This window comes from Lactuca sativa, chromosome 4 (genome assembly GCF_002870075.4).
Source record: "Lactuca sativa cultivar Salinas chromosome 4, Lsat_Salinas_v11, whole genome shotgun sequence".
NCBI classification, from domain to species: Eukaryota; Viridiplantae; Streptophyta; class Magnoliopsida; order Asterales; family Asteraceae; genus Lactuca; species Lactuca sativa.
This window is the reverse complement of record NC_056626.2, coordinates 390,515,537-390,534,898: the sequence shown is the minus strand read 5'-3', so window position 1 is coordinate 390,534,898 and position 19,362 is coordinate 390,515,537. Positions and strand designations below refer to the sequence as shown.

The 19,362-nt window shown below is 33.0% G+C and overlaps 1 protein-coding gene across 1 annotated transcript; it reads left to right on the top strand.

Moving 5' to 3' along the window:
• Window positions 1–299: 299 nt before the first annotated feature.
• LOC111884203 (uncharacterized) lies at window positions 300–15,584 on the top strand. The gene is made up of 16 exons (XM_052771273.1): window positions 300–326; window positions 2,185–2,331; window positions 2,418–2,685; window positions 3,192–3,220; window positions 3,587–3,795; window positions 3,872–3,992; window positions 4,062–4,241; window positions 4,327–4,395; window positions 6,500–7,300; window positions 7,421–7,569; window positions 7,681–7,759; window positions 7,849–8,248; window positions 8,359–8,637; window positions 8,766–9,518; window positions 9,577–10,253; window positions 15,561–15,584. Exons 1-16 carry the CDS (start codon window positions 300–302, stop codon window positions 15,582–15,584), a joined length of 4,212 nt encoding a protein of 1,403 aa, XP_052627233.1.
• The last annotated feature ends 3,778 nt before the right edge of the window (window positions 15,585–19,362 follow it).

The following is a 19,362-nucleotide window of genomic DNA, read 5'->3' as shown; positions in this document are numbered from 1 at the left end:
GGGTAGACACGCAGGAAATTCCGCATGTGTCGGATACGATCATGATCATTGTAGGCCAACAACATGGGTGTATGTCCTTCAACGTTGTCGTTGTTGGAGGCTGCAGTTAGCTTCTCGAAGAACAGTTTATCGGTTTCTAACCCATCGTTCCAACTGCTTTCAATATCCATAGAGCTTCAACACCTTCTGATCTTGCCGATTTGATTTTGCTATGTTGGTATGTGTATTATGAAGATTGAGAGGAGATGTGGATTTATACCGGATGTAGTTTCCTTTTTTAGTTCGGATGGTTATGTGTAATGACCAAATTGCCCATGTTCAAATCGGTAAGAATATGGAGGGGGAATGAAGATTAGAGGTGTATTGGTAATTTAGGAATGTAATATTTAAATATTAGGGTTTTGGATGTAAAGCTTCCTTGTGGGCTTCTAATTGTACATACATCCGGATAACTTCGTCTCCACGTAAAATCAATAACTAAATGGTTAACTTTCAAAATCTAAGTTTCTTTTGTTTTTTTTATCTCGTTAATGTAATAAATGCACTATATTAAATTATTATAATACTTAATAAATCCTATCCTAATCCTAATAAATAAGTACAACTCTGCCACGTGTCAATCTATAGAACCCCCAAAATTGAGTTTTCCCGCTCATTTATTCATCTATATTTAAGTAAATGTCATTCAATCCAAATATAATAAATCCGGACAATTCAGCAAACAAATGCTTTCAAAATATTCAACCAATAATTTTAAATGAATAAAAGTTATGGAAATAATTTGAAAAAATTGGTTAATCAATATTCAGATTTGAAATTCCCGATTAATTTTGAAAGTTTGTTTATTTTGATTGCAAATTAAATAATTTGCAATCATTAAATCCCTAAAAATCTGCAATATTATTCTTTGCAAACCTAATCTTCTTGATTCTTATTGATTTATAGAAATCTTTGCAAACATAAATACCATTCATACGGTTCTTTTGTTTTTACCATTCTACTCCATAGAAATCTTTGCAAACTTATTATTCTTCATTCTGCAACGCTTCAAAAATCAAATATCAGGTTAGTGTATTAAAATATCAGGATTACTAATATTTCTATGCTCTTCATGGTCTGATTTATCAGTTTTATCATTTTGTCATTATATGAGTGATCTTCTTCTTCTTCTTTTTACTAATTCTTGTTAATCATCATCTTCTTCTACCTTTTCAGTTAAAAAGACGAAAAAAGTAATGAACATGAGAACTTGATTTTCTTTAAAAAAAATACTCTGCTTCAGATCTGAGGCTTTAACTATTACAGTATGTTTTTTTTGTTTTGCTGTTACATTTACTTTGATTTGCTGTTACTGTAAACCTAATTTATGATGTCAATTATTATTACTTTGTCTATTTACATATGAATGTAGATGAGGACGAAAAAACTAATGAACATGAGAATTTCATTTTCTTTAAAAAAAATGAATAGTCTTCTTCAGATTTGAAGCTTTAACTATTAGAATATGTTTTTTATTTTATTTTGCTGTTACATTTACTTTTATTTGCTGTTACTGTAAACCTAATTTATGATGTCAATTATTATTACTTTGTCTATTTACGTATGAATGTAGATGAATAAATGAGCATTTAGCAGTACAAGTTCAAGATATTTACATTACCATTACTAATTGTTATGTTATCTATTAGTGAGTTGCAGGGGCATTGTCGGTATAATTGTCTTTTACATGTTAATTTTATATTTAAATATATCTACATGTTAAATATATTGTTTTGCTGTGATTTTTAATTTAGGAAAATGCCATCTTTTTTCAAACTGTAAATCCGAAAATGCCATTAGTTAAATCAGGGAAAATAAATCTGGAAAAAATTAACATAAAAAAATGCAATCAAATAATTAAAAATTAAAACAGAAGCGGGGCAATTTATATTTTTGTTCTATTTTATTATAAAAAGTTTTATTCAATCTAAAAAAATATTTCATATGAATTATTGGTTTTTGTTTGTATTCCATTTTATTAAAAAATATTTATTGAATCTAAAAAATTATTTCATATGAATTAATGGTTTTTGTCATGTGCTGATTTATAATTTTTCTGTTTTAGTTGTTAGTTAGGATGTTCTGTACATTCTTGAAGTTTGCTATTTTCCCTTACAATTCTATATGGTTTAAATTTTCTTACAGAATATGAATATAGGAAATAAAGTTTACCTAAAAAACATTGACCAGATAGATGAAAAATCACATATCAAGGTTCGGGTTCTTAAAATTTGGAACTTTGTGAGAAATAATAAAGTTTGTTCAATTGAAATGATCCTGATGGATGATGAGGTTTGTTGTATTTCATATATTTTTTATTCATCATTCAATATTACACATGTTTCAACAAAATAATAATTCTTAATTTTTTTTAACAGGGTACACAATACCATGCTCGTGTCTTCAATCAAAATTTCTCCAGATTTCGTCATCTTTTAAAGGAAGATGAAAGTTATATAGTTATAAAACTCAATATGGCTGTTGTTACTAATGGTTTTAGTTATACAGTTCATAAACAAACCTTAACTTTGGATTGGAAAAGCATCCTAAAAAAGTGTGATGATTTCTCGGGTCCGGTCAATGGATTTATGTTTGTTGATTTTAATTCTATCATAGAACAAACATGCCCAAGAGACACATTCTTTGGTTAGTTATAAAATTTTATTCAAATCATTTTTTATCATTTGTGTTCTTGGTTATACATTTTATTATTTAAATATTATGATATTAATGCAATAGTTTATCTTGTGTTATCTCCTGTGTAGATGTTATTGGACAGATTGTGTCATTTAGGCCTCTTGAAACTTCAAATCTATTAGAATCCAAGCATTATATAAAACTCACGCTTAGCAACCTAGAGTGAAATTATATTTTTTAATTTATTTATTATCTTTAATTATTCACAAATTAATATTAATATATGATTTTCTAGTTTATTTAGTTCTGTACATTTGAAGGTTACTATTTTTGGAAGTCAAGCATATCAAATGTCAGAATACCTAAAAAATAACCCGACTGTTAATTGTGTTGTTATCGTGATGCAGTTTTTGAAGCTAAACATTTGGAATGATTTGTATTCACTCTTTATATATACATGTTTATAATTATTGTTTTTATATACTTTTTATTAATTGGGTACACATTTTTTACAGGTATTGGTGAAGCTAAAAGTCATTTTAAAGTAACGAAATTGTTCATAAATTCTGACATTTATGAAATAAATGAGTTTAAAAATAAGTTAGTTTACAATTGTTTTTTAATTTTTTATAATGTATTTTAAGTTAAAATAATACAAATCCTAATATTTTTTTAATTTAATTTAAACATCACAAATTGAAATGTCATGACAATTTCGTATAACTGAAAAAACATAACTACACTTCAAAGCTACTCTTCTTCATATACAGATGACTTTAAGGGCAATTTTCCATTAAAAACAGTTTGTGAGATCACCAAACCAATTAAGATATATTGCATTATTTCATATGTTTTACATTTTATTTTTGCATAATTTATTTTAATAACTTTTACATTTAATTTGATACAGGAAATGAAGTTATTATTAGTTGCTTCCATTGTTAATATAAGGCAGAATCTATCATGGTATTATGAAGCATGCAACATATGTGGAAAAAATATAACCCCTGTTCCCAAAGCCAATCATTCGTATACCGACCCTGAAAAAATTTCAGAAACTATTGTTGTCGGGTGTACAAATGCACAATGTAAAAAATCTGAAATTCAGACAGTTATAAAGTAAACACATATTTATTTCTATTAATTTTATCAATCGGTAAAGAAAACTAACAATGACATAATTTTTTTGTTTTAGGTATATAATTCCAATCAACGTACAAGATTGTACTGGAACCATTGGATTGACTCTTTTTGATAGGGAAGCAAAGAGGCTGTTAAATATAAGTGCATACGAGTTAAAAAAGATACATGAAGCGGTATATTATTCATATCTTAAAATCATAAAACATTTACTTTTTTTTAATTTATTAAAATATATCTTACAGGCCGGAGACAGTGGTGGACTATTTCCAATGCAACTTAACGTTTTGAAAAACCGCAAGTTTGGTTTTCTTGTAGATATTACAGAATACAATGTCAACAACTATAATAACATCTACACAGTTCTTAGAGTTACAGAAGATATGTCAATTGTTTCTGAATTGGAAAGTAAAATAGAACTTATGGTACATAACCTTTTATTTTTGAACAATTATAATTCTTTACTGTTTAAATACATATGGAATAACATATTTCCATTTTATTTTTTAGAGTATTCAATCTGTCTCCTTAAATCAAGTTGCTTTGGAATCAGATGATGTTGTACAGCCTGTTCAAAAGGTTTTTCAATTCATTTTATTAACTTTTATTTATATTTAATTTTTCGAATACTATGTTGTATATATTTATAAAATTCATTGATATTTTATTCAACACTTTTATTTTACATAATATTTGGATCATGGTGATCAAGATATTGTATGTCAAACATGTCGTGCAAAGTTATGGAAAAATGAATCCATTAGAGGTAAAGAAAAGGGAACACAAATTATTCATTATGTTGTGCTTACGGCCAGGGGCGGAGCTTGAACATATAATTTAGGGGGGGGGGGGGGGGCGTAAGTATTAGAAACTAAAATTAACGTTTTTATAAATAAAGAAACCTAATTTCAGCAATTAAACATCAAAATACCAAAAATTACCATGATTGTATCTATAAAAATCAAAATGGAGGAAAAATTCATTCAAAATCAGCCTCTAACTTAAATCAAAATTAGGACAATACAAATCAAATATTAGATAAACAGAAGTAATGCTCATCACTCATCACTCATCAGCTCAATTTAGACAAAACATTAGCAAATTTCTACAAAAGAGAACATTTAACAGTGTATGAAGTCCTAATTGGTTGATTCCCAAATTCCAATCATCGCATTCTAGACAAACATTATAAATTATCTACAAAAATCCATTTAAATATGTGTGAAATCATAATTAGTTGAGTACCAAATCCCAACCACAAGCAAAATAGGGAACGGAGGAAACGAATTCAATATTCTAGTTTCAATACTCAATAGATTAGCTGCTAATTTCTAGTAGAATTGGAAAAGAGAGAAGACATAACAGCCAAACAGGAGATCACTCAGGAGCATACCTGATTTTCTTCAGTTCTGTGAACAAGAAAGAACATCAGAAGTGCAGAACAACTCAACAGTAGGTGGACGGTGGTGACTGGCAGGCGTCGGACACTCCATTGTCGTATGAAGTTTTTAACAATCCAACCTATCGTGGGGCCCCACGTTTACTTTGATTTTCTCTAAAGGAGAACCAAATCAATTTTTTTATGTTACTATGGTGTCCTTAATCGATAGCTTGATGAGCTAAGCAAATCATCAACTTGATGAGCTAAACAAATCATCAACTAGAGTACTAGACAACTAAGTAAAAAACAGAAACCCTAAACTAACTCAGGATATGAGAATTGAGATTTCAGATTTGTAAATTCTAATTCCTAATTATACTATTCCAATTTCAAGAGGAGATGAATCCGAGAGATTAAGAGAACGAGAGAACAGGAGAAGAAAGAAACACTGAGTATTACATACCTAATTTCCGATGAACGGTGACAGTTGTTGCGGTGGTGAATGGCATGACCAACAGGCAGCGGCTAATCGAGGTAAGGAGGTAGCGACTAGCGACGATGGGGAGGAACTGGGTAGGATACGAATCAATTTTGACTTCTTGTCGTTTGGTTTGGAAATCGGACTGAAATTGGGAGGGGCCACAACCCAAATTTAAAACTAACAGGCCTATAATTAAATTTTTTGAAGATATATTTGCTATTATAACCAAAATTTCAGGGGGGGCCAAAGCCCCTCCTAGCCCTATACATAATCCGCCTATGCTTATGGCAAAGTTTAACTTCCAGATTTAAAGAATGCACCCCCGACTTATGAAAGAATGTTCCGAAATATGGATTCAAAAAGCAAACACTTCATGAAAATCATTCGACGTTACAATTCAATGTTTTCTTTTACGTTGATGGGTGGTAAAATTGATTCTTCAATCAATAGAGGAAACGCTCCATACATTTTTAGATTGGGTGGTCAAAATTATCATAGTATTGGAAGTCTACCAGCAAAAGGATCGGAACCAAAATTCTCTCAGTTATACATTTATGACACTGACAACGAAATTACAAATAGACAAAGATGTTTTCGGTATTTTTTCAAACTTCTTTTTCATAATTATATATATATATATATATATATATATATATATATATATATATATTACTAATATTATGTATAAATTTATTTATTTTAGTGGTGAAAAGGATCAATCAACATCAATTGATAGTGATATTATTGAAGATATTAAGGTGATGTTGGATTCAAATAATGTCTTGGTTAGATCTTATAGGATGGTAAAAGATACTTTTTAGAAAAATCCAGAAGTTGATATGAAATTACGACTTATCGGGAGAAGGGAGCAAGATGGAAGAACATATAACCTACCGACTACTTCTGAGGTTGCTGCTTTAATAATTGGTGACATTTCGGATTCAATCGAAAAGAGGGATATCATCGTTCAAACAAAAAATGGTTGTCTACAACGTATCAGTGAATTGCATCCTTCGTACCTTCCTCTCCAATATCCATTGCTATTTCCATATGGGGATGATGGTTACAGTGTAGACATTCTTCATAGAGGTGTGTCATTTACGACCGACAGCACGCGTGCGAAATGTACAATGAGAGAATATTTCGCTTATAGGATTCAAGACAGAGATCATTCGTTCTCTCTCATACTTAATTCAAGAAGGTTGTTTCAACAATTTCTGGTAGATGCCTATACTATGATGGAAACGGAGAGAATGTACTACATACGTAGGCAACAACATGTTCTTAGATGTGATTCTTATGAAAATTTACGTAACCAAAAAGCTCAAGAAACGAATGATATCTCGAATGTCGGCCAACGTGTCATATTACCTTCATCCTTTACTGGTGGTGCACGCTATATGCTGCAAAACTATTTGGATGCCATGTCACTATGTAAATTGTTTGGATATCCTGATTTCTTCATAACCTTTACGTGTAATCCCAAATGGCCTGAGATTAAAAGGTTTCTTAAGGATACTTCACTTCAACCAGAAGACATGCCTGATATACTATGTAGGTTGTTCAAGATCAAGCTTGATGCATTCATTAAAGACTTAAGGGAGAAACAAATTTTCGGCAAAGTTCAAGCATGTAATTAAAACTATATTTTATAATTTTTTATAAAACATTGATCTTATTATTATATTTTAAATATGTTTTAATATCTAATCACATTTTTTTTTTGGAAAATTCTTTTACAGATGTGTTATACCATTGAATTTCAAAAAAGAGGTTTGCCGCATAGTCATATATGTCTATTCATGCATTCTGACAACAAGCTACCAACTGTTGAACTTATGGATCCGATAATTTTAGCAGAGATACCAGACAAAATTGAAGATCCTGAATTGTATTCACTTGCAAATGAGTTTATGATTCATGGTCCATGTTGAGCTGAAAATATCAATTCTCCATGCATGGTGGATAAAAAGTGCTCTAAAAACTTTCCAAAACAATTCAGTAATCATTCCTCTGTTGATCAGAATGGTTTTCCGTTATATAGGCGAAGAAACGATGGTTATTTTGTAGAAAAATCAGGTGTAAGGTTGGATAATAGAAATGTTGTTCCATACAACAAATATCTATTGAAAGATATCAGGCACATATTAATATTGAATGGTGTAATCAGGGATCTTCTATAAAGTATTTGTTTAAATACATAAACAAGGGTCCTGATAGAGCTACAGTTGCTGTTGTACCAACCAATAATGAATGTGAAAATAATGTTGCGGTCGATGAAATAGCTGTATATTACGATTGTAGATATTTATCAGCATGTGAAGCATCATGGCGAATTTTTAGATATGATGTTCATTGCAGATATCCTTCTGTTGTCAGAATACCTTTTCATCTTCCTAATCAACAACATATTGTATATGGCGAAGACGATGATATTGATGATGTTCTTGACAAACCTTCTGTTGCGGCTTCAAAGTTCACAGCTTGGATGGAGTGTAATGCAATCGACAGTGAAGCACGAAAACTCACATATGTTGAATTCCCTACAAAGTTTGTTTGGATATTAAATGGTAGGTTTTGGAAGCGAAGGAAAGTGGGAAAAGCCATCGGTAGAATTCATTCTGTTTCACCTAAACTAGGTGAAGCATATTCTTAAGGATTCTTTTAAATAAAGTAAAAGGACCAACATCATTTGATGAAATTCGCACGGTAAATGGTCAAACACATTCTTCTTTTAGAGATGCTTGTTATGCACTCGGGATATTAGATGATGACAAGGAATACGTTGATGCAATTAAAGAAGCAAGTCATTCTGGATCTGTTTTTTATCTACGCTTTTTATTTGCTACATTGTTGATGTGTAATAGTATGTCAAAACCAGAGGTCGTTTGGGAAAATCCATGGGAATATTTGGCAGATGGAATTCTATATAGCCAACGACAAAGATTTAAGTCTGCAGGTATAACATTTTTTCTTATTTTTTTTAAATTAATTTCTTTTTATTATTCAACAACCATTAAATAATTAGTAATAAAATTATTAAATATCGACCACATATTTTATTAATTATTTAATATTTTCGTGCAGAATTGTCACTCGGGGTAGATGAACTTAAGAACTTAACTTTGTTCGAAATACAACAAATTTTACTTCGAAACACCTCTACTCTCAAAAACTTCAAAAACATGCCATACCCAGATGTTGAATCCGTTTCTTCTTCAAACAATCGACTTATCACCGAGGAGCTAGATTACGACATTCCCGTGATAAAGAATGACTATGATCGTATGTTTCTTGCATTAACAAATGAGCAACGTAACATTTTCCTAAACATCATGAGTGTTATTCAAGAAAATAAAGGAGGTGTCTTCTTTGTTTACGGTTATGGTGGAACGGGTAAAACTTTTTTATGGAAAACAATATTTGCAGCAATTAGATCTGAAGGAAATATTGTATTAAATGTTGCTTCAAGCGGTATTGCTTCCTTATTATTGCCCGGTGGTAGAACAACACACTCTCGATTTATAATTCCATTTGAGCTTACAGAGGATTCTTTTTGTAACATAAATCCAAACCGTGAGTTGGCTAACTTAATAAGAAAAACCTCTTTAATAATTTGGGAAGAAGCACCTATGGTCCATAACCATGCATTTGAAGCTTTAGATCGAACTTTGAAGGATTTATTAAGGTGCGTAAATTTAACCATCTCAAATATTCCATTTGGAGGGAAAGTTATTGTCTTTGGAGGAGATTTTAGACAAATTCTACGTGTTGTTCCGGGTGGCAGTAAACAGAACATTGTAAATGCTTCTTTGAGTTCTTCATATTTATGGGAATATTGCAAAGTCCATAGATTAACAAAAAAACATGAGGCTAACTGTTGGAAATGATCAATCAGATATAGGAAAAATAAGAGATTTTGCAAATTGGTTGTTGGATATAGGAGAAGGAAAACTTGGTGGTCCGAACGACGGTGAAACGATTATCGATATTCCGGATGATATCCTCATTAATGATTCACATGATCCTATAGATTCCTTAATTGAGTTTGTATATCCTTCAATTTTAGAGAACTATAGCGATATAAGTTATTTCCAAGAAAGAGCGATACTTGCTCCAAAAAATGAAGTTGTCCAGGAAATAAACGACCGTCTGCTTAAGAAGTTTCGAGGAGATGAAGTTGAATATATAAGTTCAGACATCATATGTGAATCCGAATTTCTACATGATCAATTTGATTCAAATTTATACTCTCCTGATGTATTAAATGGTCTCAAAGTATCCGGTTTACCAAATCATAAGTTAGTTTTAAAAATTGGTGTTCCAGTAATGTTACTGAGAAATATTGATCAGAAAAACGGCTTATGTAATGGCACAAGACTACAGGTGTTATCATTGGGCAAACGTGTTATTGAGGAACGTATAATAACTGGAACTAATCAGACTTTTATTCCAAGAATGTCTTTAACTCCATCAGAAAAAAAGATTTTCTTCAAATTCACAAGAAGACAGTTTCCTTTGGCCGTATGTTTTGCAATGACTATTAATAAGAGTCAAGGACAATCGTTATCAAAGGTTGGTTTGTTTCTGAAAGATCCATTTTTTTCACATGGACAATTGCATGTTGCCTTATCTAGAGTTCAGAGTAGAGAGGGATTAAAATTATTAATTTTAGATAAAGATGGAAAACCCACAAATAAAACTTCCAATGTTGTTTATAAGGAAGTTTTTCGAAAATTGTAGCCAACTTTTTTGTAACATATTTTATTCATTTTTAGCAAATCACACTTAATCCATCATATTACTGTATTTTTTTATAATTATGTATTGTTGTATTTTATGTTAATTTCATTACACACATTCATAATGCATCATATGCATATGTCCAACAAGAATCATGCATCAAAAATAAGAGTTTTCAAAAATCTTCATTCCTAATTAAATACTTCCCATTTACTTTGTAATTAAATACTTACAAATAAAAAAATTATTGAAAAATGCAATATTAAAATTCATAAGTTATCAGAATTAATGAAATATAATTTTATTAAATAATTAATTTTTAAATTCAATTCAAAATTAGCACCCGTGGGTTCCACGGGTTTTAACTTAGTATACTGATAAAACTAAACTTATCTTAATCTTACAGTGTTTTTAAATAACAGTGTACAATTAATAAATCCTTTTCGGCCCATACTTAATTGAATTTTTCTGCTAATATTTTTATTTTACGCTAATTTTAATGAGAAAATTACAAGCACAATCTAATCCCTTAATCCCTTAATGACTATTCATAAAGTAGCAAAAAATTATCATTTTTTCGGAAAATAGTCATATAAACTGTAGACAAGATTAACTAACATACGGTTTCTGATGTTACGTACAGTTTGGCCATTTGACACACGTGTTTGACTTCGATTTTGGTTAATGGATTGTTGTTTGGTAGCCCACATGTAGAATTGCTACCCCTCAAGTTTGTTAGAGAAGTATAAATTTTTTGATGTTCCCTCGTGCTACTACTAGATTTTACCCGGATGCTACTTCTTAGACCTTGTAGAGGAAGATGATTAGATGAAGAATGTGTTCTTAACCCACTTTATTCTCAAAATTATGATTTTGTTAAAATTGGTTCTTCAAATAATCACTTTCACACTCAATTTACTTGATCAAAATCGACTCAATGTTTGTTCAGGAAGTCTACTTGCTCGATTCAATCTTAACCCACTTAATTTATTCTCAATATGGTGCTTCCATTTTCTCAAAGATATCCTAACGATTGCTTTGAAAGAGTCAAAGCTGACTCAACATTATCATATCCTTCCCGATTCGTTTTTGACTTATATTCCAAATGGGTTTTTGCATTTTTTTTTCATAATCAATCTCATTTGCAATTGTTGATAAGTTTTTAAGTCATTTGGGCAATCCTTATTGCTGGAAATTGGTAAGTGCTCACGGTTATTTCATTATGCGTTCTAGATCGAAACAATTTGATCATGACTAACAATATTTGAGTGTCACTACAAGAATAAGCATCTATAGGGACGACATTTGTCGTCACTATAGGCTTGTCGTCGCTATAGAGTTGACGATCTTTTTTTTGACTTTTGAAGCTACAGCGACGACTTGTCGTCTCAACATGTTAAGCGGGAAATGAAGTGGGTTTGACGCGTTCTTGAAAAACCTGTGGCAACGAATTATCGCTCCAACAAATAACAAAAATCAAAAATAACATATTTTTTTAATAATTTCACCGAAATAAAACTGGGACATCCAACTATAGGGACGACTTGTCGTCCTAATAGCTTTTTATGCCTGAAATTACGAGAGCAGGTCCCTTCGTTTAATTCATGCACGCTCAATCATCAGTCTCACTCTCTCTCTCTCTCTCTCTCTATCTCGATCGACAATTCTCCCCTAGTGAGTTCCTCACCTCCCACTCCCGACAAATCTTCTTCCTCTCTCTCAATCCTCATGCTAGTTGCTGAAGACCACTGGTGATTACCTTCAACGTTGGCGATTCTAACTACCAGCTTCATTTTCACCTCCGGTTACGAATTCTAACGAATACATATCCGACTCCGGCAACCTAGGTTAGTAATTCTCTGTTTGAAACTGAAATTGGGGTTTATGTTAGCAATTACGTGTTTGAAACTAGAATTGTGATTTTCTATGGTTTCACAGCTTCTCGTTTTGAAGATGCAATATTGATAAATTGTAACCACATCAACGATTTTTTTGTTGATTTTCCTTCTGGTTATTCGTTATTCAATATGATTTCTCTGTGGATTTTGCTTCTGCAATTGAAAGGTATTTTTTTCACCGAGATATGCTTTCAGCACCGATCACTGTCATGACAACCTGTAATGGGAATTAGGAACTTAGAACATGCCTCATAATTGGATATGATTCTCTTTCTCTATATACATTGTGCTTCTTGACCTGTTGAAAGTGATGAAAAAGATTATTAGTAATTGATAAACTTTAGCATATAAACATATAGTCAAGTAATATATTCACAGTTAGGATTATGAAAATTTGTCTATTAAGGAAGAATTTTCACTGTATTTCATTCGTTATAATGGTCAATAATTAGGGATTTTTTATATATAGGGAAGTATTAATGATATTGACTTGCATCAGTAGTAATCTAGTATGACTTATAGATGATTGTAGGTTATTGAACTAATATGAAGAAACTGGTGAAAGCACCTGATTTTTGTAGAACTGTTACTGATCTACTAACTGATTGTGTTGTAAATTGAATGGTATTCTTAACTTCCATAAGAATGATATTCTTAACTTCCATAAGATGGTTTTTCAAGAACAACACTTGTAAGAAGAATAACAATTTTTCAGCTCCAAAATGTATCTTAAACATGTGTAAGAAGAATAACAATCTTTCAGAAGTTTGATAGATATGATTTGTTAAATTGTTATTGTGTTTTGATTGGTAACTGAGCAAGTTATATGAAGAAAATCAGTTAACAGGAACTTCTCCATTGACACTAGGACTTGTTTATAATCTTGAGTGTAACAACCCAAAATTCAAGCCCAAAAATTTCATTTTAATTATTTATTTCATAAAAACATTCTTTAGAAAATACCGTGCCAACACGACATTTCATAAAACAATGTATCATGTTCGAAACCCATGTCATAAACATATATCATATCAGAGTACAATCCCAAAAAACTTCGTGCGTAAAATGAGATGTATGTGTGATGTCATGCTACGCCGCCAGCTCCTTCCCCTTAGACGAAGAGGTACCTGAAACCAAAAACTGAAACCGTAAGCACAAATCTTAGTGAGTTCCCCCATCATACTACATACCATACAATACCATCAGTATCTTTCAACCGGTAATCATCATCGGTATCTTTCAATCGGTAGTCTTCATCGATATCTTAAAACCGGTAATCATCATCGGTATCTTTCAACCGGTAATCATCGTCGGTATCTTTCAACCGGTAGCTGAGGTCTATTCCACCCCCTACTAGTAGCATACATCAACAAGGTATAAGCATACAATCAGGCATATCCGAGTACTGACCTACCCTTCGGTCCTAAGGACCACTGTCAGGGAAAACTATCCCTATGATGCACGTAACATATCATACATATATATCTCATAACCAAACACGTATCCATACCAAGATAATTATCACAAAGACAATCATCTTCTAAAATACTCCTACTTGGTGGGCCGGCATTGTGGCCTTAGACCCACCCCTATTGGAAGGTAACTCACCTAAAAAAGCTAGCTGCTAAAAAGCTGATCTGCAAATGTCTGACAGCTGCTCCGGTGATCCCCCAGCTATATTTCCATAAAACACTTAATCAGAAATTGATACTATTCCCAGGGTAAAAAGAATATTTTACCCCTGACCGATTCCAAACCAAAGTCAAGTCAAGGTAAAAGTCAACTTCCAGTTGACCTGACTCGTCGAGTTGGCTTGCCAACTCGTCGAGTCCATATCCAATCGCTTGTCCTTACTCCCGTCTCTACTCGTCGAGTTAGGCATTGATTCGACGAGTTCACTTCCTAACTGATACCCAATGGTCCTTCATACTACTCGCTGAGTTATATGAACAACTCGTCGAGTTAATCTTCATCCGATGAACACGTTCCGTCCTCGACTCGCCGAGTTGTATGAACAACTCGTCGAGTTCTATGAAGATTGCCTTGGACTCGCTGAGCACCTTCATGCACTCGCCGAGTCCCATGAACTTCCAGATCAATGGCTTAGTCCATAACGTTGGGTCACTCCCCGGAGACCCCCTTGAAACTTTCCACCCTCAACTGGGTCCTTTCGACCCTCAACAGAATGGGACAGAACCCCCTAGACTCGCCGAGTCCAAGAATGGACTCGCCGAGTTGGTCACGTCCACTCCCTAAATCTTTTCTTTCTGATGAACATCCTTTGATCAAAAGATAGATCTAAGCTTCTACAATCGATCTAGCACGTAAAGTTACAAACTGTATGTGCTTGCATGGGACTTTGAGCTCAAAAGGACATAAAACAAGCTCATATGGCACATGGGACCTTTCATGGGTGCAAAAGCAACCCAAATCTGCCTAGTGACTCATTTCATGACATGATTCAGAAGCTTAAACCCCCAACCATGTTTGCACACATGGTTGGCCACCAGAAATGGCTCATAAAAGCCCTAAACCTCCCCAAAGAGGGATCTAACAAATGAATGAGCAAGATCACAGCTTTTTACCTTCAATGAGCTGAAGAAGGTGCACAAACTCAGGTTCCCTTGATCTCTACTTGCTTCCTCAAGCTTCTCTCCTTCCTTCCTTAAGATCACAACACCAAAATCCACCAACAAGGCTTAGATTGCTTCAAAAACGGCTAGGGTTTCAGTGAGGGGTGTTTGGGAGCATAGAGGAGTGATGGAGGCTACATAAGGTCGTTTAAATGGGGTGCAAACCCTTGGATTAGGGTTTTTTTGTCCAGACAGTGGCTACTCGCCGAGTCCGCAACTTAAACTCCGCGTCTCATCCCGCTTCTACTTGGTGAGTCAGTCCTTCAACTCGCCGAGTCCAAGGCCAAAATTGTAAATCATTAACATAATTAAATACAAGAATACGTACCAAGAACCAGGTGCTACATTGAGGTCTTTTTAGTATCATTAGTTATTATGATTTTTTATAAAGCCAAATGAAACATTTCATATTTGTTTTCATCTAAAAGTTTGGTTGTTTTCATCTAATGTCAGGAACTCAGGATGATGCAAGATACAAGGCTTCGAGGATAAGTACCTGTTGACTTATTTCGCATTCCACAAATAGAGTCTATGTGAGGACATCTTCGTAATTTTACCTATTTTATTTTCTTGTTAAAAATTAAAATACTGAAAATGGTTTTTCACAGGGTACTAAGAAACAACCAGTTTAATGGAATCCTTGATTTTGGAGCTTCTTATAGCAACCGTTTACATTTCATTGATATGACAAATATCTTAATTTCTGGATACACATAAAGAAGTCGATTCTCTGTTATCTCATGTATGTTCTCTTGAACCATGAGTTTTTGAAAATGAGAATGAGGAGGGTATTTATGTCTTTTGTTCTTTTGCAGACTCATCAGCAACCCAATTTGTAGGGAATCAGATACAACAACATCATATTTTGATCCTCCCATAGACTTATTTACCATTCCACAAATCAAGACCGTGTGAGGACATCTTCGTAATTTTTGCAACATAAATACCAACAACATAACTTTTTGCAGCAACCACAAGGTGAAATTTCCTTAACATGTAATTTCTCTGCTGCACATTGGTAGTTGTTTTAGTTACCAATGCTTGATAAAAGTATACAATTACGACCAACAGACAACCTGCCATACTGGCAATATGTACACAAAAATAGAGAAGGACACAATGAATATTAGGATGGTCTTTAATCGTATATAACTACCTAGAACCAATGGTAATGAGATTACAAGAAACATTGCCCAAATCCATTGGTTTACTCCCTTTTGATGGTGGCGTTACAGGTGACTTAATCTTTAACAAAAATGTTTTATTTTTTATGTGGTAAGTATCTAAACTTTTTTATATATTTTTAGGCTGTATGAGGCTTGTGAAAGAACTTCTTAAGTGGAAGTTAAAAACAGAAGTTAAAGCAGAGATCCTACATGGGATTAAGGAGGTTGGAAGTGCATTATATTGGATGGCCTGCTTGATATAGTTTTGGTAAGTTCCCTGCTCTTATTATCTATATTATAGTAAGCTACATTTTTCCCTGAATATATATGATTTTTGCAATTTTGGTTCCAAAAAGTTTTCTTATGCAATTTTGGTCCTTATTTGAGGTTTTTGGTCCCCGACTATTGCTGGTTTTTGCAATATTGGTTCATTTAACTTGGAACATGGACCAAAAGTGGCTACAACAACCTCAAATAAGGTCAAAATTGAAAAATCAGCTATACCCATTGACCAAAAATGTAATTTGCTGTTATTTGTTATATTAAATAAACAATTGCTTCTTATTCTTGTAATTTTGTATGGTATGAATATGATCAACAGAGAGAAATTGACACAACACAATTCATGCAAGTGGCCTCATGGTTAGGCTTAATCCCTGGTGCAGATGGTCAAAGAAGACGGAAATACCCCTGTTGTCACTCTCTTCAAGTCAACTACTGCTGCCATTGTATCCAGCAACCCTGTAAACCCCACACCCTTCTACACAATGTCAAAACAAGCTGAAGATGCTGGTGTGTGTGTGTATCTTATAAAAAAACTAAGGGATTATTTATAAAACTAATAATTTTGAAAGATTTAAAATCGTTTTTTGGCTGTTGCAGATTTATTGTACAAGGCCAACTTGAATACCAGAAGTGTCCTTGCTTTTACCAGTGCTGCACCAAAGGCCAGATTTATTGGCATTACAACATCAAAGGATTTTTACTGTATATTTAGCGGTCTCCAAATTGTAAGTCTATCATGATATTGAAGAGGAGGGCATTTACATCTTTTGCACATACGACAGACTGAGAACAAAGTCCTTGTCCCACCTTTCTTGGGGTTGTACCGTTTTTGGTCATTATTTTAAGTAATTGACTATTTTTGTACCAAATTTATAGAAATCTATATTATATTCAGGGACCAAATTGTAATTGACTATTTTTGTACCAAATTGTAATCGAATCTTTTTTGTTATTTGCAGGAATATCTGGAAGATTATATGCAGGGGTTACGCCAAACAACCATGAAATGTTGGGCGATTCAGTTGTTGCATGGGGTGGTTGCACGATCATCTACTTGCTTGGTCCTCAATATTGTTGAGCTTCAAATAAGAGTCCACAGTCTGCTCAGGTTTTTATTCATTTTCAAGTAGGTGCATATAAAATTTAGCTGTAATTACCTTCTTCTTCGATTCTGTTTTTCTTTTTCCTTTTATCTAGTGCAACCTACTTTGTTTATATGTCCCACTTAAATTCACCCCAATTTGACTTTCTTAAGTCATTTGGTGAATAATAGTTTGAATTAGTTTCTTGAGTCATCTCTTCAACTTTTTGGTTTAAAACATCAAAATACTAAACCATTTGGAAAGTATATTAGTTAATATTAAGTAAGATACAACATATGGTAGATAATATACTTTGCAAATGTCTTAGTATTATTCTATTTTGTTGACTCTTAATATTATATATATTGCAAATTGCTTACAAGAAAATGAAACTGTTTTGCAGAGATGACATCTTCCAGTAGCAACAGTAACTCGCATGATGGGGGTTCAAATAATGAAAGCGGGAAGAGTGCAAGAAGCTTTAGGGAGCAAAGAAGGGCACATATGAGAAGCAATCCATTGTTGATGGTGTTTTTTTTTATAAATCATGTAGAATGTAGTGTTATGTACACAAATGATAAGACATGTGATAATTATGCAAATTTCCTCAAGTTAATACTTTTGTTCTTCATATGAATTATATATGCAATAATGTAAATTTTTGAGATTGTAACATATTTTATTGTTTTGCAATTAAATTTACCGTTTCAGCTTATATTGTAAATTTATTGCTTTAGCATTTTCTGATGTGAAAACTGGGAAATTATAGAGAAAAAAAAATTAGCTGAATGGGCACACCTATAGAGACGACATGTCGTTTCCATAGGTGCATCTATAGAGACGACACGTCGTCTCTACTGGTGCATCTACTCTACATTTCTATCTATGAAGACGACATGTTATAGATACACCTATAGAGACGACATGTCTCTAGTGGTGCATCTACTCTACATTTCTATCTATGAGGACGACATGTTGTCTTTATAGATACACCTATAGAGACAGCATGTCGCCTCTATAGCTTCATCCATGGAGACCAGCACCATATAGCGACGAACCAGAACAAGACGACATGCCGTCTCTAAAGGATACCTATTGTGGCGATATTTATAGCGATGACCAAAAAAATATATTGTGACGGGGCTATGGAGACGAAAGCTATAGGGACGACATGTCGTCCCGGACACCTATAGGGACGAATTTTTAACCTATAGAGACGACATTTGTCGTCCCTATAGGTCCTTTTTCTTGTAGTGTGTTTTTCTGTTTATATATAAAATATGATGTGGATGGACACAACATACATAGACTTTGTCTTTTCAAGCTGACTTCCTTTTGATCATTGTTGGTTTTTCTATTTTTAGTTGTTAATGTTCATGCATGAATTTATAAACATTTCAGGATCAAAAGTTTGTTATATGAATGCAACTAACCTCTTTGTATATTACTAGTTATATGACCAGTGAATTTTCTTGTGGTTAATTTGGTATTACTTTTTATATTTTATCGGGAAAAAATGTGCTACCCCTGTCGAAAATTCCTAGCTAGTTCCGCCCCTGCCATCAACAAGAAACAAAAAAGATACTGTAGGCAATGTTTTAAAAACCGGTTTGAACCAGCCAGTCAAACCGGTTGGACCGGGATCCGGGGGAGGGAGCGGTTCAACTAACACCGATTTTACGTCGATTTTTAAATTGGATTGCACCGGACGGTTTTTAGAAAAATCTGGTTGAACCGATCAAAATAGAGCGTTTGAACCGGTTAAACCGAATAAAAACATATGAAAATGAACCATTTGCATAATAAATTTGGTGATTTTTTTCAAATATATTTAGTTTTCTCTAAATAAAAACATATGGTAAATGTTATAAACTTTT

Coding starts and splice junctions, on each gene's coding strand:
- LOC111884203 (XM_052771273.1), top strand. CDS start 300: ATGACCAAATTGCCCATGTTCAAATCG. Junction 3,796..3,871: donor GAAATTCAGACAGTTATAAA/GTAAACACATAT, acceptor TTTTTGTTTTAG/GTATATAATTCCAATCAACG. Junction 7,570..7,680: donor AAAATTGAAGATCCTGAATT/GTATTCACTTGC, acceptor AAAACAATTCAG/TAATCATTCCTCTGTTGATC.